Source organism: Danio rerio, chromosome 15, assembly GCF_049306965.1.
Source record: "Danio rerio strain Tuebingen ecotype United States chromosome 15, GRCz12tu, whole genome shotgun sequence".
Taxonomy (NCBI): domain Eukaryota; kingdom Metazoa; phylum Chordata; class Actinopteri; order Cypriniformes; family Danionidae; genus Danio; species Danio rerio.
This window is the reverse complement of record NC_133190.1, coordinates 3,615,616-3,640,700: the sequence shown is the minus strand read 5'-3', so window position 1 is coordinate 3,640,700 and position 25,085 is coordinate 3,615,616. Positions and strand designations below refer to the sequence as shown.

At 36.8% G+C, this 25,085-nt stretch overlaps 2 protein-coding genes across 6 annotated transcripts in view; one reads left to right on the top strand and one right to left on the bottom strand.

The window, feature by feature from the left end:
• The window catches only part of LOC100334706 (lipoma HMGIC fusion partner-like), a 127,295-nt gene extending 106,572 nt beyond the window's left edge, over positions 1-20,723 (bottom strand). For all 4 annotated transcript variants that reach the window (XM_073924316.1, XM_073924318.1, XM_073924319.1 and 1 more), the window contains exons 1-2: positions 20,478-20,723; positions 17,113-17,644 (exon numbers count right to left, since the gene is read on the bottom strand). In XM_073924316.1, coding sequence (XP_073780417.1) covers positions 17,113-17,497 — 385 coding nt within the window. In that variant the 5' untranslated portion in view covers positions 17,498-17,644; positions 20,478-20,723. The remainder of the gene's footprint in view (positions 1-17,112; positions 17,645-20,477) is intronic.
• A 2,418-nt stretch (positions 20,724-23,141) lies between these two features.
• Positions 23,142-25,085, top strand: part of cog6 (component of oligomeric golgi complex 6) — a 79,678-nt gene continuing 77,734 nt past the window's right edge. Inside the window, exon 1 of one of the 2 annotated variants that reach the window (XR_012390420.1) lies at positions 23,142-23,316. Coding sequence is in view for 1 of the 2 variants with exons in the window: in NM_001320347.1 (NP_001307276.1) it covers positions 23,173-23,316 (144 nt within the window). In the remaining variant the exon portion in view is untranslated. The remainder of the gene's footprint in view (positions 23,317-25,085) is intronic. The other variant, NM_001320347.1, reaches the window with a different exon arrangement.

Here is a 25,085-nt window from a genome sequence, read left to right as displayed (position 1 = left end):
AACAATTTTAAACATTTTAAACATCCCAAAGGATCTGGTGACTGTGGAGGCCATTTGAGTACAGTGAACTCATTGTCATGTACAAGAAGCCAGTCTGAGTTGATTTGTGCTTTATGACATGGTGCGTTTTCCTGCTGGAAGTAGCCATCAGAAGATGTGTACACTGTGCTCATAAAGGGATGGACATGGTCAGCAACAATACTCACAAAGTGTCTATAGACATTGACTTAATTGTTATAAACATCTCCAAATATCATCTAAAAATCTTCTCTTAAATCTGTATTTAAGAAAAAGGTCTTCCTGAAGAACCTGAAAGTGAGTAAATTAACGGCAGATTGTCATTGCGAGTTCAACTGTCCATTAAATGTAAGTCCGGAAAAATCAATACTTTTCTTTTCAGCACTAGATTGGGGAATGTAACTTAAATCCTATGCTTCTCTTGCTTCTCTCATTTACAAAAAAGGTGCAATAACATCACCCGTCACAGCGTAGCTTTTCCTCCAGAAGTGAGTGGCTCAACAGTGTTTTGACAGCCTGAGAACAAATCAAGTGTTCAATAGCGGAGACTCGACCCCAGTCAAACAGCAATTCATCACAGTTTGACTCCACAACAATCAATCACTTGCTGTTTTCAGTTTGACCAACAGTGAAGTGTAAATCAGGGGTGTGTTTCTTAAAACCACTGTTGATGATGGGACACACCAAGTCGTCTGTACAATTTATCGATATCGAGATGTGATCATTCACAATAGTCACATCGCATGATATACAAAGTTCATAAATGATCATCTGCATGTGTCACTCGCTATGTTTCCATCCACCTATTTTTATGTGCATTTTAGATATGCAAATTGATGAAAACGGTTGATGGAAACGCCAAGATGTGCATTGATTTGGAAAATGCGCATAAAAAAAACGTTTGCACATAACCGAGTAGGATAAACTTTTCATTCGATATGAAAATATGCGCATAAACTGCGATGCAAACACTTTTACTGAACAAATTCCAGTATGAGCATTAAAAAAAAGGTCATGCGATTTTGTTATAAGAGATCACGTGATGATAAAATGTGTGTAAATGGACAAACTAGCAGGCTGAGCACACTGTAAAACATCTGAGTGTTGTTTTGGTCATTCTGAAACGCCTTAACCGATTAGTGTTATTACATTATTAATGACCTCCAGAATCAAGAGCATCTGTGCTCCGCGTCTCACGCCTTTAAACACCACCGCACGTTCACTGCGTATTAGGATTGTCTTCTGAGGCGCAAGTCGTTTATTAAATGAAGAAAAGATTCACACAGCTTTTCTTATCGCAGCAAATTTAGTTTTTACTGTTGATATTTGCCGGCAGATAATTAGGAAGTGACGATTTTGTTCGATTCGACTCGTTGGATGGAAACGGTGCTTTACTCGCACGACTTTTATGCGATATTCCAGTTTTGTTAATTCACATTTTTGGATGGAAACATAGCTATTGAGGCCTGTGACTATATAATGATATTTTAAGCATTCGGGTATAATAAATTGTATAGTTTGCAACTGATAATGATTATTTTTTATTGAGTTATTTTTATAATTCAATTAATGTACCTGAATACCTGTTAGACTCAGAAAGCGATTAAACGTTGTATATTACTTTTGTATCACAAATTATGTTTATCTATGCTTGTGGATAGTTTATTAGATTTTATGCAGATGCACTACTTTACAGAATCATCTCAGTCTTAAATTATTCACACTTACAAACAGAGATATTCAGGTCATCAGGTGAAATTGTATTCATCTTGACCTTATTCTAAAATGCGGAAGTGCGCCTGTTTTTGTGATTGTTTCAGAACTTCCGATTCAGTCGCCTATTGGAGAAATGACTAGGAATAATAAACGGCAGAAAACGGTCAACCTACTTGCTCCACAAACAAATGTTTGCATGACTATACAGACCAAGTAGAATAATATAACAAGGAAATATCAGTTTGCAACATCAAGCAGTGAAACAAGCAGTTTTTAATGTCTTAAAATCAATGGAAGTGAATGAGACCGAAAGTCTTGAGCTAAAAAGATTCAAACTGCTGCTCATCGGCCAAGAATAAGGTGAATAGCAATATATAGGGGATTTACCTATCGATCCCACAATAGCAAAAAAAGACCTGTTGCAATAGCAAACATGTCAACTCAGGCTCATTCTGAAAATGTACCTCTATATACATTTCTGGAGGTCGCGAAATACGTCCTGGGGGTACATATTTTTGCAGTTTTTGCTTTCGCAAATTCATGAGGCCGCTGTGTATGCTTTTTCATATCTCAAATTTCTCTTGCAAATACCATACGCACCTGCTGTTCTCGCATAAACCCACCAGAGGCCGCTGTTGATTGACTGTTTGACTGACTGACTGACCGACCTCCTTCCCTAAGCCCATCCAGTTTTATCGATTGACCCGCCCACCCACTTACCTAAATCCAACCATCAATTTTCAAAAACAATCCAAAAAAAAAAGAAAAGCCCTCGTCTGATTTTTACCACGCTTTCATATTTTACCACATTCTCACCCTGTTATTTACTTGTTCATTTTATTTTTTGGCTTCTGTTTTAGTCTTACCTGATTTCTGGAACTCTGTGTCTCAAGTCCGCCGACGTACATGACAAGCTAACTGGAAAAAACGGTTGCAGTGGGAAAGCCATCCACACTGAGGTAATCAGTAAGCCGGTAAGTGCGAAAAGGAACGGCGTCAACCCGCCCCATAGAGTTCGTTTAAAAATTTGAAATGCAGCCATATGTACCTTCGGCTACATAATTCGCGGTGTCCAGAAACATCCACGGAACTACGTTTTCATAATGAGCCTATATTGAAATAATCTGTGAAACTCTGACCAATGTGAGGAGAGTTTACTCGTATGTGACTTGCTTTAGCTATTTTGGTCGGTTTAAAATTTTTACCGTGTGAAAGTAAACTGCACCATGAACAAAGAACAAGCATGGTTACAATTTTAATCCCTGATTCGGAACAAGAGAATCGATCCACAGGTGTGAAAGCACCCTTAGGCTTTAATCCAACTTGTGGCGTTTTGGTGACTGTCGCTTTAAATTCGAATGAGATTGTGCTCTTTTAAAAAGAGGGCGGAGCTACAAATGCCTTTGCTTCAGTATATCGGCAGAATCAAAAACAACTATATAGTCCTATAGTAACGAAAGAGATGGTCACTAGTGGGCGGGGCTTTACCCCGTTTATGACACGTACAAAGGGAGAATGTCAATCAAAGTGTTTCTGCAGGCTGTTTTTATCAAATGTGATTACAAAAATATAGAATTTATTAATTTTAAACATTAGATGCTGGCTACATTCACACACTGCTGCCACATAACTGTGTTTAAACTCCTAATAAAAGTGATTTTTGCATAATATGTCCCCTTTAAACTTAAAAGGGAAAATATAGTGTACTCTTATAAAGAATTCTCTTCAATTATTGCCATTTATCCAAAAGGACACGATGTATCTGGAAGAACCTGTTCTCAGATCCCTATTATTTAATTCATACAGCAAAATCATAGAAAAAGGATGTCCCAAAGAGTGATATGTGGCTGAAAATACACTAAAATGCTTTCAAATTCAGTGCAGCATCCATTAGTTTGAGTTAGCTGTTTTTTTCCATTAGGTTTTATTGGTTCAGTTCCAGCTGGCAAACACATACACAACAACAACAAACACACACACGCATACACACAAACAGCGCAATTATCCGTGCCTGTTTATCTTTATCCTGTGCAAAAGGACACATGCTGGGACATTTGTAATCCAGGGATATTATCGAGAAGGAGCTGACAGGTTATTTTGAACAGAACTGACGGATTATAGGTGTTCATTTAGATAAATCGCTATTGAGAGTTTCCAAAAACATTAAATAAAGAGCTTTGAAAGTAAAGTTTTTGAATCTTTTGCAATGTAGTTACGAATATTAAAAGTAAAATCGTGAATTAATAAATGTTTTTAAGATATTATTTTGATGAATTTAAAGGGTTCTGCTGATAACATGCAAGAAATTTTAAGCGCTTTAAGCAGTTTTGTGTAACTGTGTAATGCAAATTAAAGAGTTTAAGCTCAGTTAAATGGCTCAATGATCCAATGATCCAATGATCTTTCTTTCTTTTTCTTTTTTTCTTTCTTTCTTTCTTTCTTTCTTTCTTTCTTTCTTTCTTTCTTTCTTTCTTTCTTTCTTTATAAATGTATGTATGTATGTATGTATGTATGTATGTATGTATGTATGTATGTATGTATGTATGTATTTGTTTGTTTGTTTGTTTATATATTTGTTTAAATATTTATTTAGTTATTTACTTTTTATATATTTATTTAGTTATTAATTTGTTTAGACATTTATTTAATTATTTATTTATTTGTTATTTTTTATTTTATTACTTATTTTATTTTTTATTTGTTTATGTTTAATGTATTACTTTATTATTTATTTGTTTATATATTTATTTTATTACTTAATTTATTTGTTTTTATATTTATTTTATTACTTAATTTATTTATTTTGTTTGCTTATATATTGACTTTATAACTTAATTTATTTATTTGTTTATGTTTATTTTACTATATAATTTATCTGTTTGTTTATTTATTTATTGTATTATTTAATTTATTAATTTGTTTTTTTTGTATATTTATTTTATTATTTAATTTCTTAATTAATTAATTAATTTATATATTTAATTATTTTTTTGTTTATACATTTATTTATTTATTTATTTGTATATTTACTTGTTTATATATTTATTTACTTATTTATGTATTTGTTTGTTTGTTTATTCATTTAATTACTTAAGTATTTATTTTTTATATATTTGTTTAATTATTTATTTCTTTAATTTTATTTTGTGATTTAATTCTCTGTAAATGAATTTTTTTATTTATTTACTTGCTTGTCTCCTAACTAATAATATTGCCTAATATTTTCTCCTCATTTTTCTTAATATTATTTTTCTACTATTTTTTTAACTGTGAAAAGATTTTGCTAAGAGATTTACAATTTGATTTTACTAAAAAACAGTGACAGTGATATATTAGTATTATTTATAGTATTAATCAGTTAACCTGATTTAGGTTGTATATGTCTTTTAATTAAGTTTAAGCTTTTTTGTCTGGTCAGTTTTATTTTTATTTTTATTTCATCGCAGTTTCATTAAATGCAATTAATGTAAGCTAGATTTAATTATGATTTATTAAAATCATGATAACTTCTTTTAAACATATTATATATTCTACAATCTATTGTGATCAGTACAATTCAAAATTATGTTTTATAAAAAACATACCTGTTACACTAAACATGTTTTCACTCTTAATTCACAATTAAAAAAATTGAAACATTAAAGTAAAAGTAGACACTATTATTATTATTATTATTATTATTATTAATATTTATTATTATTAATATTATTATTCTTAAGTTATTATTATGCTGTTATTTTATTATTGTTCTTCTTATTATTATTATTGTTATTATTATTAGGCTATTATTTTTTATCATTATTATTCATTCAATCATGTTCCTTCGACTTAGTCCCTTATTTATCAGGGATTGCCACAGTGGAATAAACCATCAACTATTCCAGCATTTGTTTTTACACAGTGGATACCCTTCCAGCTGCAATCCAGTATTGGGAAACACCCATACACTCTCACTATCTCACTATGGCTAATTTAGTTAGTTACCAACATGGGGAGAACATGCAAACTCCACACAGAAATGCCAACTGGCCCAGCCGGAACTCAAACCAGTGACCTTCTTCCTGTGAGGCGACAGTGCTATGACTACGACCATGACAAGCAACATATTCAGCTTCATTCATTCATTCATTTTCTTGTCGGCTTAGTCCCTTTATTAATCTGAGGTCGCCACAGCGGAATGAACCGCCAACTTATCCAGCAAGTTTTTACGCAGTGGATGCCCTTCCAGCCGAAACCCATCTCTGGGAAACGTCTTTAGCTTCATGAAAGATTAAAATTAATAAAACGATAATACAAAAAAAAAAAATTAATTGTGTAATTCTGCATGGCTTTCCAGATTCACATCATCACAGCGCAGACAAACATCATTCATCAAGCACAAAAAAGGGACTTTAAAGCAAGAGGGCAAGAGCAGGTCTCTAATCACAGATGCTTTTGGTGACACATAAAGAGCTTATCAAACTCATTATCAGCCGTGCGGGCATGAGATGAATGAGTGAGGAGCGCTGGGGAGCTGCGTTTGTGTTTGCCAGACAGCACTCATTAACACACCACAATACAACGGAAAAGAGACTCGATTGTGCAGGACAGTGATGAACATCAGGGCACTGCTGCGACTCTCTCGCTGGGACACTCGTTTTTCTCCTTACCCCTGTCTGGTCCCTCATTCGCTCTTGTTGAGTAGTGCATATATTAGGAATGAAGTACATTCAGAATGAAGCCTGACAGGTTTATCAGCAGCCTGCTGCAAAGCGAAACATTGTATAAGACTGAAGGGGTTTATTTTGTCAAAACAAACATCATGCATGTGCTTTATTCCACTTATTACACAGCTACCTGCCACAAAACAGAAAAAATCAGACAGAAGACATAATTCTGAGCTGTAGTAGTTTACTCATTCTAAACTTAAACACAAAACTGACAGAAACAAAACCAGCTAAATGGAGTATACACTAACCTGCGCATTATTCAGTCAGAAGATGATGCCAAACAGTCAAAAACGCAAAGCTGACAGAAACAAAACCGGCTGAATGGAGTATACACTAACCTGTCTATTATTTAGTCAAATGATGACACCAAACAGTCAAATACACAAAGCTGACAGAAACAAAATCGGTTAAATAGCCTGCACATTATTCAGTCACAAGATTGCGCCGAACAGTCAAAAAATGCAAAGCTGACAGAAACGAAACCGGCTGAATGGAGTATACACTAACCTGCGCATTATTCAGCCAGAAGATGGCGCTAAACAGTCAAAAACGCAAAGCTGACAGAAACGAAAACAAGTGAATGGAGTATACACTAACCTTTGCATTATTCAGTCACAAAATGGGGCCAAACAGTCAAAACGCAAAGCTGACAGAAACAAAACCGGCTGAATGGAGTATACACTAACCTGTCTATTATTTAGTCACATGACGACACCAAACAGTCAAAAACACAAAGCCGACAGAAACAAAACCGGTTGAAGAGCCTGCACATTATTCAGTCACAAGATGGCGCCAAACAGTCAAAAACGCAAAGCTGACAGAATTGAAATCAACTGAATGGAGTATAAACTAACCTGCGCATTATTCTGTCACAAGATGGCGCCAAACAGTCAAAAAACACAAAGCTGACAGAAACAAAAACAGCTGAATGGAGTATACACTAACCTGCGCATTATTCAGTCACAAGATTATACAGTCACAAAAACAAGTGTTAAGTAGTTTTGTGGTGTTTATTTATTGTTGTGCAGAGAAGTGCACGAAAATAATTCTTTACTCATTGATAATATTTCCCTGTGAATATCACTAGTGTGAAAAGGAACAAAAGTCAATATGTATACTGCCCCCTAGTGTTTATTTCAGATAGAAACTGCAGTAAAACTTACATTGATGTTACAATGATAAATAAATATCCAAAAACAACATGGTACTATCATTCTTTTTGGAACTTTTCAGTGGTTATTATGGTTTTAATTAGGGTGTCCTTATACTGTGTAATTACAAGAGTAGAATGAAGTAATACGTATAATAAGTACCAAGAAATATTACATTAATCATGTACTGATTACATTCATTATAGTGATTGGATTAGAGTTTACTGTTGGTTTAGGGTGAGTCAGTTGTAATTATGCAGGATTTACAGTTAATGCTATGGTAAATATGCACACAAACAAACACACAAAACAATAAGCAAACATGTATTTTTAGAGTGTATATTTCTGGTTCGTTTTGAAATTTTTAATACACCAGGGTAATAAAATGAATGCTAAATGCATGCAATACAACATCAATATGATTTACATATACATATATATATATATATATTTTTTTTTTTTTTTTTTTTTTTTTAAACAGAACCTCTTGAATGGCCTGAGGGTGAGTAAATTAACAACAGATGATCATTTTTGGGTGAATTTTGCCTGTGAAAATGTCTGATTTGAAACATAGATGCCACTTTCTCACCATTACTTAATAAATGCAAAGCTGACAGAAATGAAACCGGATGAATGGAGTATACACTAACCTGCGCATTATTCAGTCAGAAGATGATGCCAAACAGTCAAAAACGCAAAGCTGACAGAAACAAAATCAACTCAATGGAGTATACACTAACCTACGCATTAAAATGAATGCTAAATTAATGCGATCCAACATCCACATGATTTTCTATGTATTTTATTTTATACAGAACCTCTTGGATGGCCTGAGGGTGAGTAAATTAACAACAGATGATCATTTTTGAGTGAATTTTGGCTGTAAAAATGTCTGATTTGAAACATAGATGCCACTTTCTCACCATTACACTTATGGAAAACCATTAAACCAATGAGATTTCCTTAAAAAGACTGAAAAATGTATTTGTTTGACTGTAGAGTAAAAGTTTAAAAGGTAACCATTATTTTTTTCTACAATAATTAATGTCTTCTTTGAAGCACAATAGCACATTGTTTACTGTAAAAGCTAAAAAATACAAAATTTTAACATTTTAAATACCAGTACTTTCACTTTTTAATCAAAGTAGCATGAAAAAGTAGTAATTCCAGGAAGGGTTATCATCTTTCCAGACCAATACTGACTGTAAATGCATAAACCGTAGGATGCTGCATTACTCTGTGTGATGAAGTCAGTGCTGTGACAGGAAGTGTAATGACAGGAAGTGATGCGTTCAGCAGCCCTGCGGTCCTCTAACCTCCTTGTGTCCTGCTCTCTTATGTCAAATCCCTCGGTCTGTTAGTTAGAAGCGACAGCGACACAAATGATGACGCACCTGGAAAACTGACTGCAGATCAGGCGAAATGTGCCCTGACACCGACGCCTTCGGGGAGAATCTACTGTCAGAACAGTTATGGAGCAAACCTGAAACGTTCACATATTCGGACAGAGCAGGAAATAATTAATAAATAAGTTGTTCGACAAAAAAATTATTATGTAGATTCATAGTTTGGGTTTAAAAGTCGCTTTAAATTCAAATGGGATCTTTTCAAAGGGGCGGAGCTACAAATGCCCATGCATTAGCATAGTGGAAGCAAAGTGCCTGCTTCTCACTCAGGGCTGTTTATGCTAATGAGGGAGAGATGGTCACTAATGTGCAGGGCTTTCCCCCACTGATGACATGTACAATGGGAGAATGTCAATCAAAGTGTTTCTGCAGACTGTTTTCATCAAGTGTGATTATAGATAATTGAATTAATTAATTTTGACCATTACAATCTGGTTATATTCACACACTGCTGCCACACAACTGTGTTTAAATCCCTTATGAAAAGGATTTTGCATAAAGGGTCCCCTTTAAAACTTCCATCTAAAAAGGTTAATAATCATTAGCGAACAAATCCCCCCAAAATAGAGATAACCTTTTCTGTCGATAGTATAATGCATGTCCCTAATTAACAGTCGGTGTTTACGCATACACTAATGAGAGTTAATGAGAATGAAGATGGCACACAATAGAGACAAATTGCCCAGCAGGCACACGATGTAATAAGATGTTAATATTAGGGTAGATTTAGGTTGTGATGTCAGGTGACCAAAATTCATTGTCCAGCCAGCATCGAAGGACGTTATTTTGACGTCCAATAACAATGTCAAATGACAACGATATTTGATTGATTTTAGATTCTGTTGGAAAGTGACCAAAATCCATCATCGAGCCAACATCTCAAACCAACGTCATATTGACATTCTTAAACCAACGTCATACAACGGCAAATACTGACATTAATTCGTCAGGTATGGCAACCAAAATTCAATTTCTGATAGACGTCATAGTGGTAACGCCCACACAACATCAAGCTGTAACATCATAATGCAGTGTTCACACCAGATGGGGAACGTTCTGATAAATCACGCTATTCGTGCATGAACATTTGAGTTTACTCGCTTCATTTGCATGTCAAAATCCGCTTCATTCGCGCGTCAAATCAGTTTCATTCGTACGTCAAATTCACTTAACAACATTCGCGCATTCATGTGATGGGCAGGGCTTCTTACTGCCCGGTCACTCTAGCTTCGTTGCTAAATGGCTAACATGGATTTTATTAAGAAAATAACAGTGTTTATGTGCTTTATGAAGGTTGAAAAACAGTGTCGATACGTTTGGGGCCGTGTCTGAGTCCACTAGATCCTTTCAGAGGAGCACTCAGCTCTGTGAGCTCATAAACTCCTCCAGAAACTGAACCTGGTTGATGGAGGCTTTCAGCGGTGCTTCTGACTAAGCTGAGCCCAGTTTGATGAACTGTTGTCGGTGAAGGCATGAGGATAATCACGCCCAAAAAGAGAATGCTTCTGATTGGTTAGCGTGGCGCAAATTTCCGCTGAAGTTCAGATTTTCGAACTTGAGCGAATTGTGCGAAATGCTCAATTTGCACAGCGCTATTCGCACGTATCGCGTCATTCGTGCCGCGCCATTCGCTTGTGTATTGTGACGCAGGATGTCTATTCGGGTCTTTGCATTGACTTAACATGTAAATCACCCGCACTTGACACTTCTTTCGTGTCTGGTGTGAACGCAGCATTAGACGTTGATTTTTGATCGATTTTAGGCCTGACGTTGGATTCTGATGTCAACTCGATTTTCATTTCCAAACAAAATTTGGAGTGCGCTCGAACTGAAAAGCGAGAAGTAGGTATGAAGATGCGTGTTGGGTCCAGTGCGCATAGGGACTGCACCAAAATGCTAGCCGGACTGTACCAAATTCCGGGAGTTTTCCGGGAGACAAAACAATACGGGAGATGGGTGAGAGATGAGTCTGAAATACGGGAGACTCCCGGGAAAAACGGGTGTTGACAGGTATGTTAAAAGGGATGCAACAATTAGCTGATTCCACTATTAACCGAGCTCTAATTCGTCATGGTTAATTATTCTTAAAGGCTTCTCAACGCCGCGTTTCTGTTGCACAGAGCAAAACTGCTGCAACTACACAAAGTTATGCCACCTGTGTGCAAGTTTAAAGTTCCGAGTTTATACACCAAGGCTAATACGCATGCACACTGGATTAACTATAGCAACATGTTGTTCACATATCAAATTGAGTTTTTACCGCGCGCAATTTCGCTATTTCCGATGTAAGAATATATACACACAAGCGGAGTAACGCGCAGTCGAAAACATCTCTTGCTGTCGCGTGGCTTTCAGTGCAATGTAAACAAAAGCTTTGTTGGACGAATTATTACAAATTATTAAAATGATTATGTACGTATGAACACAGATGATAACAACAGTTCATTTAAATAATTAGCTAATATAAAGCTTGTATTTACATTAGACGTGATAACCGTGAAACCAGGATTATTCTTCAGACTATAAGCGTACAACTAACATCTATAATCTTTGCATCTCTAATTGTTATCAAGTTCAAAACAACATATGAATGTGTCTGAATGTAGAAGAAGCGTACTTCAGCAATGCACTGCTTTTGTTGTACTTTGAATTTGAATGCTTGTAAAAAAATAAAATAAAAAAGTTCCATCCCTACTGAAAAATTCAGCTTAAACCAGCCTAGGCTGGTTGGCTGGTTTTAGCTGGTCGACCAGGCTGGTTTTAGAGGGGATTTGGCCTTTTCCAGGCTGGTTTCCAGCCTGGTCTTAGCTGGTTAGGCTGGAAGATGACCAGTTAAAACCAGCTTGACCAGCCTAGCCAGGCTGGGAGCCCAGCCAAAACCAGCTATGTCCAGCCTAAACCAGGCTGGTCAAGCTGGTTTTAGCTGAATTTAGCTGGTCCGTTTCCAGCCTGACCAGCTAAGACCAGGCTGGAAATGGCTGGAAACCAGCCTGGAAATGGCCAAAACCCCTCTAAAACCAGCCTGGTCAACCAGCTAAAGCCAGCCAACCAGCCTAGGCTGGTTTAAGCTGGATTTTTCTGCAGGGATTGTACAATGAACTGATATTATGTAGTTTCAGACACACCATATTAACATTTCAATGTACAAAAAGCCAACATGGGTGTCTTAAGGAGCAAAAATACAACATATGAGCTCTTATACTGCTGTTGTGTCATCACTGATATCGCAAGTCATACCTCTCCAGCTTTTCATTTAGGATGCTCTTCATGAACTGGCCCCATGACAAACTAATTGAATAGCCCTGCTTTAAAGGGATAGTTCACCCAAAAATGAAAATATACTCACTGTTTACTTTCCCTCAAGAGAGTTCCACACATATACAAGTTTCTTGCATTTGTTGCACACAACAGAAGATGCTTTGAGGAAAGCTGATAACCTGTAACCATTGACTTCCATAATAAGATAAACAAATACTATGAAAATCAAGGGTTCAACATTCTTCAAAACGTCTTCTTTTGTGTTCAGCAGATGAAAGAAACTCATAACGGTTTTGAAACAAGTGAAGGGAGATAATAAATAAATAAATAATGACAGAATTTTCAGTTTTGGGTGAACTAACGCAAACTTCACTGACAGACTCCCCACACAGTATTTGTTTCAGCTTCTCTGCCGCGTGGCCAAAGCCTTCAAGACTTTCAGAGCAGCAAATAAAAGGCACCTTGCAGGCGAGAACCAAACAAAGTGAGTTTGGAATTACAGGCCTCGGCTTCCAGTCTAAACTCAATCAGTTTGCTCTCTATCTCTCCTCGCTGAGACAAAGGCTGAGTTACAGCGGCTGAAACCAATGTTCACTGAGCTACAGACAAAGACAAAGGGCTTTGAACTCAGCAACCTCCCCATTGTGATATGAATATGTGTCTTCGAAGGACATTTGTTACGTGAAAATGATATTAGTACTAATCAATAGCGATACTGATATATGCTAATCTTAGCATGGGGTATTTTAAACGTTGGAAACATTATATACACCACACCTATGAAACCATTAGCCTTTAGTCTATGCATGGACTGTGTTTGAAAGTCTGTGGTCAGTGAGAGTATTTATTCAGAATAGATATGATTAAGTATTAATGTTTTCAATGTTAATGATCATAAGAAATGTCGAGCATCAAATCAGGATATTAGGAAGACCGATAAACACTGAAAATTGAACATAAAGTGCTCCTATAGTACATTTTACAGTACATTTAAATGGAAAACTATTTAAAATGTGGGCGAAGCAGTGGTGCAGTAGGTAGTGCTGTCGACTCACAGCAAGAAGGTCGCTGGGTCGCTAGTTCGAGCCTCGGCTCAGTTGGCGTTTCTGTGTGGAGTTTGCATGTTCTCCTTGCATTCGTGTGGGTTCGTGCTCCGGTTTCCCCCACAGTCCAAAGACATGCGGTACAGGTGTATTGGGTAGGCTAAATTGTCCATAGTGTATGTGTGTGTGTTTGTGAATGTGTGTGTGGATGTTTCCAGAGATGGGTTGCGGCTGGAAGGGCATCCGCTGCGTAAAAACTTGCTGGATAAGTTGGCGGTTCATTCCGCTGTGGCGACCCTGGATTGATAAAGGGACTAAGCCGACAAGAGAATGAATGAATTTAAAATGTAGTAATGTCTAAAAATATTACATATTTTTTACTCTCTCTCTCTCTATTTCTATACATTTATATAGCACTTTTCTGTACACTCAAAGCACTTTACATTTGTTGGGGGGGAATCTCCAACTGGATGACGTAACTGCAGCCATATTGCACAAATCTCTATCCATATATTGGGGTGTTAAGGCTGATTTATACTTCTGCGTCAAACGCCGGCGTATGCTACAGTGCTGACGCATAGCCCTTCGCCGTGGCCGTCAGCGTCGCTGACGTGCACCTCTCAAAAATTGTAACTACACGTCACAACGACGCGTAGCGCAAGCTCTGTGATTGGTCGGCTTGGTAGCGCTGACGAGTCTGGGTGGGACCGAGAGCCGCGGGAATGGCGCAAGCTGGACGCGAGCCCAATGGAGCGATTGTTTACAAGTGTGGAGTCCCGCGAAGGAGCTCCGGATGGAAAGTTTTGTTCTGTGTTTACCTCATAGTTAAAGTTGTTGCACGTTCGCCGGTTCCTGCCTCAAAATGAGCGAGTTTGAGCCACTTGTACATCCAGGAAGTGTTCAGGAAAAGCAAAACAGCAGAGAAGAAACTCGACACAGAGGAACATTTACACCTCACTACCAACTAGTGTTTAGGAAGTGTTAATGCAGGCCAACAGAGACAGCGCGCAGTAGTATAAATGCACAGCTACGCGCATTGCATGCGTCGTGGGTCACGCCGGTCACTTGACGCAGAAGTATAAACCAGGATTTAGGACCCACACAGACCAAAAGTTGAGCACCCCCTGCTGGTCTCACTAACACCACTTCCAGCTGCAAACTAGCTTTACCATGTGGTCACCCATCCAGGTACTGACCAAACTCAGCGCTGCTTAGCATCAGTAGGCAACCACGTGTGAGTATGGTATATGCAGAAGTATGCAATTTTTCAGTAACCTGGGTCAAACACTTCTGTTAAACTGTATGCTGTTACAAAATCGGCGCGTTTAATGTTTGTTTTCTTTAAAAATCAATAATCTCCATTTCCTGAATGTACAATATAAAATGGATCCCAGAATGTATAAGAAGCACTGCATTAAATTTAATTTTCCCGCGCTGTGTTTTTAAAATATGAACATTTATTTTACTCCAGTGTTTTCAACGGAGCTTCTGCACTAGCCTGCTGCTCCTGATGGGCTTGTGCGTGTAAACGGCTTTTAATCTCTTCGTACGCTTGAACAACTAAATGAATGCTGAAATCTATTTAACTGATTATATTTTAATTATATTACAACATAAATGCTGTAAAAAAAAAAAAAAAAACTTGTAAAATTGAAAAAAGTCACATTAACCATTAACCAACGGAAGTATATCGATATGGAAAGAAACAATAGCTGTGCATATACCCTGTTGCAGAGAGCTAGCTGCCAACTATACTGTATAGTATGCACTAGTCTCTAATATCTAATCTTTAAGTAATTGAAATATATTTAAAATCATTAAACCAGTGGTCACCAAACTTGTTCCTGGAGGGCCGGTGTCCTGCAGATTTTAGCTCCAACCCTAATCAAACACACCTGAACAAGCTAATTAAGGTCTTGCTAGGTATACTTAAAACATCCAGGCAGGTGTGTTAAGGGAAGTTGGAGCTAAACCCTGCAGGGACACCGGCCCTCCAGGACCGAGATTGGTGACCCCTGCATTAAACTGTACTACAAGTTCTTATTCTTAGGAAGTATTTAGGTTTTTGTTATTTTTTTTCAGCAAAAAAAACTTTTTTCTAACTTCATATTTTTTTATAAGACAAGGAAACGTCAAGCATTATATACATTATAAAACAAATGCTCATGAAACTTCTTACAAACATGAAATGTTCATAAAAACAAAACTATATGAAAGAACATAAAATCATGAGCAAAAAAATTAAACAAACAAATACATAAAACAAATTACAGTACCTGACAAAAGATTTAGAAACAACAAATAATAAGTTGATTTCTATTTGATCATTAGCTATCAGAAGTGGCTTATATGAAACTCAAAGGCCTCTAGATGATGCTTATTTTACTCAAACTATGATCGTGCCTTGATTTTAAATAATTTAATTAGGACAGTAAGGTCTGACTTTGCTTAGACAAAAGTCTTGTCACTTAACAGAAATAATGTCCAGTGTTGAATATAAAGCCATGGTGTAGTGGAAGAAGAGTTAATATAATGTATGACTCCCATGAGCTTGGAGGACTGCATCCATACATCTTTGTAATGACTCAAATCACTTATTAATAAAGTCATCTGAAATGGCAAAGAAAGCCTTCTTGCAAGACTCCCAGAGTTCAATATTCTTTGAATCCATTTTCAATGCCTCATCCTACATCTTACCCCAGACATGCTCAATAATATTCATGTCTGGTGACTGGGCTGGCCAATGTAACGTCCACTACAATGTGTATGGATCACATTATGTATGTGTGTTGCCCTTTAAAAGCTGCACCCCAACCCCCCAGTGTGTGCGCTGCAGGAGTCAGTCTGCGTGTGTAAGAAGAGGGGGAAAGGAGTGTGTGCGCTGCTCTCCCCTCAAAATACTCTACTTTTAAATATTGTTTACTTTTATTTTGTGTTTTTGAACTGTAATTCTTGTGACGCTGAAGGAGGCTGACTATAAAGGTTTGAGGTCTGAAATGATCTTTTCGTCTTGAAGCTCTTTTTATCCACTGGCTATCCGGGGCGCAAAACGTCACACCAGTCCTCGAGCACCTTGACAATCTTTGCTTTTAGGATCTTTGATGTGGAGGCTGAAGTATGAGAAGGAGCGCTATCCTGCTGGAGAATTTGCCCTCTGCTGTGGTTTGTAATGTAATGGGCAGCACAAATGTCTTGATACCTCAGGCTGTTAATGTTGATCATCCACTCTGCAGATCTCTCGCACAGCCCCCATACTGAATGTAAGCCCAAACCATGATTTTCCTTCACCAAACTTGACTGATATCTATGAGAATCTTGGGTCCATGTGGGTTCCAGTAGGTCTTCTGCAGTATTTGTGATGATTGGGATGCAGCTCAGCAGTTGATTCATAAAAAAAAAATCTACCTTCTGCCACTTATGATCAACTACAGATATTGTTGCTCTTACAACTGGGATCGAGGGCAAGACTTTTGTCAGGTGCATAATTATAAAAGTCAAGTCAGTGGGTTTACATTTAAGTAAAGTAACTAATTGATTTTTACTATATATAATTATAATTTTATATTTTACACATCTTCTTGATGGAAAAAAACACAAATAAAACAATGTTTGATATCATTTTACACATCCTACCTTAAAGTAGTCCATAAAAAGACAACTTGGATGTCAGTGATTAAAAAAGTGGTGTAAAACCTCAAATATCTTTCAGTTTTGTGCTGAAATGTGACCAGAAACTCTTATCTTAAGCCCGTCCCGTATGCGTGTAAACACAAAGCCGCACATAAGTAAAAAACAACAGCGAATTACTGACCTCCGAGGAACTGTATCCCTCCGGCGGCGCGTCCGATGCTCCTGGAGATGAGCTCTGATATGCAGCAGCCCATGAGCGCCGTCAGGCCCACCAGCAGCAGCAGCCCGCAGCCCACCCCTGTTATCACCGTACAGATGCGCCACTCCACGCTCGGGATTCCCTGAAAGCTGGCGTACCTCCCACACTGCTCCAGCATGACTGTCGCCTGCCGCTCCTCATCCCGGACGGGGTACGAGCACCGGCGGAAGGTGCCGAAGGACACCGCTTTATCCATCTGAGAGCCCAGCAGCCAGTAGGGCATGAAGAAGCCCACGCAGGACGCAGCGGCGCTCAGCAGGGACACCAGAGCCCAAATTACCCCCGTACACGTCAGGCTGGAGGCCATGCTGGACCACACTTCCAGAAAAAAAAGAGCTTGGAGAAGAAGACGGCCAATAACTCCTTTTTCCCAAAGATAACTTCCTTTCCCCTGGTTAGAAAAAGAGGATGTCTATCTCCTGGTAGTGTTCAGCATGGTTTTGCGTATCGTCACCTGTGGAACAATGGAAAAAGTACATTTATTTTATCTATTTTTATTATAGGTGGGCATAGATACATTTTTTAATCCTTATTTGCATCTAATACCCCAGTTTGTCACAGCAGCATGGATGAAATGTTGAAGAGTAAAAGTGAAACTGCAGTTAAAGTCAGGCATCCTGCTGATTTAATTCAGAAGGGCACTCTTTTGTCAGACGGCTCACTGGTCAGGTATCCATCCGCGCTAAATATCAAGGTGAAAGTCATCATAGCTTGCGTAGAATAGACCCAGCTCCCAACCCAACTTTGAGAATAGACTAACGGCGGTATTTTCATTATTGCACGATAAAAGTCTCGCGTTAACGCAGCACGTTAACGCCGATAACGGCGTTTTTATTTATGAGGTTTATGGCTAATTAAAGTAAACAATGCTGCATTAGAAACATCTTGCACAAATGGTAATTGCTTTTTTGTCAATTTTCCGCAAAGACGAAGCGCTCTATTTTGACGATCCATGCGCACAGTGCAAAGCGCAGGGCGCAAAAGCAATCAGGGCATGTGGGAATCCACTTTTGCTAATTTAAGAACTGAAAAATCCGATTTGCGCCGTGGCGCATGATCTAAAAGGGTTGAGTTTATTTTCTTAATGAGTTATAGGTGTGTTTTGAGAATAAACCAATCAGAGTCTCATCTCCCATTCCCTTTAAGAGCCAGCTGCATCGCAGTTACATGACGGACTTTGTAAGTGGAAAAACTGAGCATTTCACTAGCAAGAAAACAATTAAACAGAGCAAACAAGAATTTTTGTTTTTGCCAGATTAAGCTGTGGGTGACGGTCTTTCATCCAAGCTGAGATATCCTCCAGGCAGTGTGCGATCCTTGCAGCTACTTTCGGGTCATCTAGATGAAATGAAGGATAGCATAACAGCATAGCAGCGATAAGAGAAACCATGTGATTAGATGATGGTTCCCAGTGATGTGTTGTAAGTAAAAATAGAAGCGGACTGAGAACACATCCCTGAGGTACTCCTGTGACCAGCTGATGAGCTTTGGATACCTCTCCTCTCCAAACAACCCTGAAAGATCTGCTAGTGAGTTCAGACTCCAACCATCGAAGTGATTGGTTGGTTGACTTATTGATTAGTTGATTAGTTGACAGATTGATTAGTTGATTGGCTGATTGATTGATTGATTGATTGATTGATTGATTGATTGATTGATTGATTGATTGATTGATTGATTGATTGATTGATTGATTTAATTGCCCTCCAGGAATTGCGTTTGAGAGCATTGCAAGTTTAGATACAATATAGATGTTTAACTAATACTGAAAACATTGATGTGCTAATGGAAAGTTGCTATTCAACATCATGCCTTCAATCCCGCTTCCACATAGGGGTTTTCACAGCAATGCCAAGGTAGACCTTTTCTTTTTATTTCCCAAAGAACACTTCAGTCATGAGTACTTCATCCTTAACTTAGTCTGATTGAAATGATAATAATCCACAGATTTCTCTCTAATAAACCTTTCATTTTTTTGTAAACTGGAAACATTCCATAGATGCCAAAAGAAACACATAAATTACAAGTTATTTTCAAGTGCGGAGCGAACAGCACTCCATATAAGGCTGACTTATGGGTCTAACATCTAATATTTACACAAAAGATTCCCAGGGAGACACCAGCAAAACTGAAAGGACAAGAAAAGCTTTAAATAGTAGCCTAACGTCTATATTTATTCAATAAAGTGATAATAATCTTGATTAATCATATCTAAAATAAGTTTTGACATAATATGTGTGTGTACTATTTTATTATTTGCAATACACACACATACATAGACACAAAACTACACAAAACGATTTAATTATATAAATTTAGGTAAAGTTAGTTTTATATTCGCACATTCAGACTTTCTCCTTAATAATATGATTTCAGAAAAGTTTTATTTGCTAAATCCAAATATTAAAATCATATTAGCAGCCAAAGACTATCAAAGAACAATGTTAAAGTAAATATTAACAGTAAATTAAATTTTGCTAATGTTGTATTGAAGTCATACTTACTTGTGATTTCAGACCGAATATTCAAAGTACGATGGTGAAAATAAAAGGAGCATGTCAGAAGTTGTCTTTGAACAAATATGCAAATGTAGAACCAACTTTACCTCAATATTATATATAGTTAGTATATCTTTAAATGTGTATATATATATATATATATATATATATATATATATATATATATATATATATATATATATATATATATATATATAATATTATATTATAATATCTAAACATACATAAACATTTTCTCTAGTATATGCATGCCTGTGTGTATTTCTTTATACTTAAGATAAATATATAGAAATTAAATACAAACTTTTAACTTTATTTAATCATGATTGATTTGTCCAGTGCTAAAAAAAAAACATTAGTTTAAAATTAAACCATTAAAAATGCAAGTTTTATATCAAACTGTATGTTACTTTATGTTTACTTTATGTAAAATGTATATTTTAAGAGTCTTAAATGAGGTTACAACCACACATTTCCACTTTCATAATGTGAATATTTAGAATAACTCTCATTAATAAAGCTATATTCATAGCATAAACATTAGAATTTACTTAATTTAGTATTAAAGCTGCCTGTTTATTAATAACATGAATGTAAATATCCATAAAGTAAGGCTTTAAACATCTTATACTGACAGGAAAGAAGTTTCCAGCAAATGTAATCCTCTATTAATAGACACCTCTCTCACATAAAGCCATGCCATGCTAACATTATCATGCAAACCATGAATGCACCGAAGAAACATGGTGTAATGCGATAATAACTCACATGTATGTGTTTTGTGAGCGACGTGTGTTAACTGAAGCTTCATGGGATCCTGAAGGAGAAATAAACTTTATCCGCTGAACGGTGCGCGTGCAGAAAACGCACCTTAAATTCCTTTCAAATGGGGTCTGCTGGAGTCTGTTTATTTCGGTGTCAGTTCTGTCAGAAAACGCTGAAGTAATAATAATCCCAGTGTGTATGATAGGAGCCGAGGAGCGCTGAGCAGTGCGTGTGCGTGTGTCCCACACTGAGCGCAGCAGTGACTGAAGACTCGCTCACACACTCGAGGCTCCGCCCACCCGCACACTGCATGGGGATAGTCCTCTTCACACTCTACTCTAAGTAAAACTTAGTATATATACCCAAAAATTATATATATATATATATATATATATATATATATATATATATATATATATATATATATATATATATATATATATATATATATATATATATATACAGTTGAAGTCATAATTAATAGCCCCCCCTTTGTTTTTTTTTTCTTTTTTAAATATTTCCCAAATGGTGTTAAACAGAGCAAGGAAATGTTTACAGTATGTCTGATAATATTTTTTTCTTCTGAAGAAAGTCTTATTTGTTTTATTTCTGCAAGAATAAAAGCAGTTTTTAATTTTTTATGAACCATTTTAAGGTCCATATTATTAGCCTCTTTAAGCTATTTTTTCCCAACTGTCTACAGAAAAAAAAACATCATCATACAATAACTTTCCTAATTACTTTAACCTGCCTAGTTAACCTAATTAACCTAATTAACCTAGTTAAGCCTTTGCCATGAAGACAGTTCACAATATTTGATTAGACATTTTTCAAATTTCTAGAATTCAGCTAAGAGTTACTTGAGGGTAATTTGAGCTGAAACTTCACATTCACACTCTTGGGACACCAGAGACTTATTTTTGGTTGCCTTTAAATATTTGTCAAAGTACTGACTTCTGACCAGTGCAGAATAAGCAATTAGTACTTTAGTTCAGCTGATGTCGTGACAGAGAAGGTCAGAGGAGGCGTGCTGGTGTGCGACTGTGCGTGTGTGTGTTTGTGTGTGTGTGTGTGTGTGTGTGTGTGAATAACTGAATAACACTGAGAGTCACATCCTCAAAGACTCCACTCTCCTCCATCAGTCCCTCTGAGCACAAACAGCTCAAAGTCAATGGTTTCTGCCCTCGCGGGTGCAATATCTGCTGCTGGTGTGTTTATGCATCGTTGAGGGAACTCCAGTTTTCCCTCTGGCGAGGGGAAGTTAATGTCAAGACTGCTTTAAAGAAATGTGCTGTATACAATGTGCACAGTTATACTATATATATATATTTTTTTTACAAAACATTAAATAAAAGAAAAGAAAAATAACAAAAATAGAAAAGAAAAGAATACACAAATTTTTACTGTTTGTTCAACTTAAGTTAACTTAATTGTTTTGTATTACAATTGTTTGGAATAACTTTATAAATGTGTATCTTTTGTTTGTTTGCATGTTTGTTAGTTTTTTGGTTGGTTGAACTAACAAATAAATCCTCAAACAAAACTTTCCGTATTGTTACATTTTCATCGAGATCTAATTGTCCTCCTGAAAATAATTAGCTGCTTCCCACAGTGTAATTTCAGGTTTTAATATTTTTAAGAATACTTAAGCTATCATTATCCTGTCAGTAATAATAATAATAATAATAATAATACAGAAATAATAATATTCATTTATTCATTCATTCATTTTCTTGTCGACTTAGTCCCTTTATTAATCCAGGGATGCCACAGCTGAATGAACCGCCAACTTATCCAGCAGGTTTTTTGCCCTTCCAGCTGCAACCTATCTCTGGGAAACATCCACACACACATTCACACACACACACTCATACATTACGGCCAATTTAACCTACCCAATTCAGCTGTACCACATGTCTTTGGACTTTGGGGGAAAACGGAGCACCCAGAGGAAACCCACGCGAAGGCAGGGAGAAAATGCAAACTCCACCCAGAAACGCCAACTAAGCCAAGGTTCGAACCAGCGACCCAGCGACCTTCTTGCTGTGAGGTGACGGCACTACCTACTGCGCCACTGCCTCACCCTGCAATAATAATAATAATACAGCAATAGTAATAAATAATGATAATAATAATAATAATAATAAAATAATAAAAATCATAATCATAAAAATAGTCATGAAATAATGATAATAATAATAAAATAATAATAATCATAATCATAAAAATAGTCATGAAATAATAATAATAATAATAATAATAATAATAATCTTTCTCTAAGCAAGAACTTAATAATAATAATAATAACTTAATAAATAATAATGCAGCGATGATGATGATAATAATAATAATAATAATAATATTATTATTATTATTATTAATAATAATAATAATAATAATAATAATAATAATAATAATAATAATCTTTCTCTAAGCAAGAACTTTCTGCTCAAAAACGTTTTGCACTTTTTTTGCACTTTGCACTTTTGTGGCCTCTGATGTAGTATAATATTTTATTTATTTATTTTTTTTTGAGATGCTTTGTTTTTACCCTGCATGATCATGTGCGGATTTCTAGCACTCTTTCTTTCCCCCATCACCCTGCACGACTCATTACGCGGAACTAAAGTCTCCAGCTCTTGTAGTGGCGGGACATTTTTGATCGTTACTCAAAACATCTTCCTGGAGGTTGACGTGGATGATGTTGAATATGGCAGAGACCAAAGCAGATCTGACAGCTGATGCTTCCAACAGCAGCAATAATAATGTGTCCTCACAGCCCAACAATCCGCTGTCCAGAAAACTGCACAAGATCCTGGAGACGCGACTCGACAATGACAAGGTAACGTTATGTCTGTCTGTTAGCGCTCTTTTTCATACACTCATTGCACCTGTCACTGCCAGATATTCTGAAACGTGAATTACTAACCAAACAGCACGTCTTTATTGTCAGGCTATTTGCGTATTTTAGGTAATTTTCACTTAAATTATACGCCGTGCTGGATTACTGAGTCGATATAATAATAACCCTGCTGATAAATCCAGCTTAAACCAGCCTAGGATGGTTGGCTGATTTTAGCTGGTCGATCAGCCTGGTTCTAAGTTAGAGGGGTTTTGGCCATTTCCAGACTGGTTTCCAGCCATTTCCAGCCTGGTTTTAGCTGGACAGGCTAGGAGATGACCAGCTAAAACCAGCTTGACCAGCCTTGCAAAACCTTGCAAAACCAGCTATGTCCAGCTTAAACCAGGATGGTTAAGCTGGTTTTAGAGGGTTTTTGCTGGTCACTTTCCAGCCTGACCAGCTAAGACCAGGCTGGAAATGGCTTGAAACCAGCCTGGAAGGGGCCAAAACCCCTCTAAAAGCCGGCTGGTCGGCCAGCTAAAACCAGCCCAACTTCTTAGGCTGATTTAAGCTGGATTTTTCAATGAATCAGAACTGTATTTATCATAGGGACAGCTTATTTATTCATTCGGTCATTTTCCAGCGTAATCGCTAACTATTCCAGCATATGTTTGCAATAGAGGTGAACTTGGTTTTATATTCGCACATTCAGACTTTCCCCCCGAAATAGCGAAATCATATTAGCAGCCAATGACTATCAAAGTACAACACTGTTCACAGTCAAATAAACAGTGTTAATGTTATTTTCAGTTATACTTGCATGTAGGGTTGTAACGGTATGAATTTTTTACGGTATGATAATCGTCTAAAACAATACCACGGTTTGACGGTTTCGCGGTATACGGTATTAAATAGTAATTCTCATAGCAAAGACCCTGAAAAGAATAAGAACACGTTTTCTGACTGAACAAAGGTTTTTCTATGGGGGGAAAAATGCATTTATTTACTGACAGTGTATTTGCCCAAAAGGTCTGGGAATGAACTAAACAAAAAAAAGTGTTACAAAATAATAGAACAGTGAAGCAAATTTGACTTTTTCCAAATAATATATTTTCAGTTACTATAAACAACACCACTTACAATGAACAAATAAAAAAATAAGAAAATAATAAATAATGTGTCAAAGTCCAAATAAACATGGTGCAAATCCTTAGTAAAAAATAGATATAAATATTTACTATACTATAAATAGTTACATAACGAAACTAGATTCAATATGGAACATCCTAAGGTTTTATGTGCCAGCATGGATATGGTTGTCTGTGGATATGGATTTGGATATGGTTGTCTGCAATGCAGACAAACAGCTGCACCTTCATTTGCGTCTTTTGAAAACAGCAAGAGCAGCAGTTCGTCTTTGCTGTGTCACTGTTTTGTCATGTTTCTGTGCTGCTGTGCATGCAAAAGTACTTAGTATAAGAATTATTTCATGCAAAACTTTTTTTTTGCGTTTTATTTAGCCGCGCATAAATGTATGCCTATCTCTCATTCCGTGTTGTTCAAAAAGCTCATTGTTGGTCCACAAACAAAAGTGAAACCTATGCTTATTGGTTGGGATATAGCAAGTTTGAACCAATCTGGGCATGGAGGAGGGACAATGCATCAATGTATCATGTCTGGTTTGTCCGGAGACACAGTGACGAGCGTTTCTTTGTCAAATCAGCGTTGTCAAATTTTGATGACGTAACCGCACTGATTCCGGAGCCTCT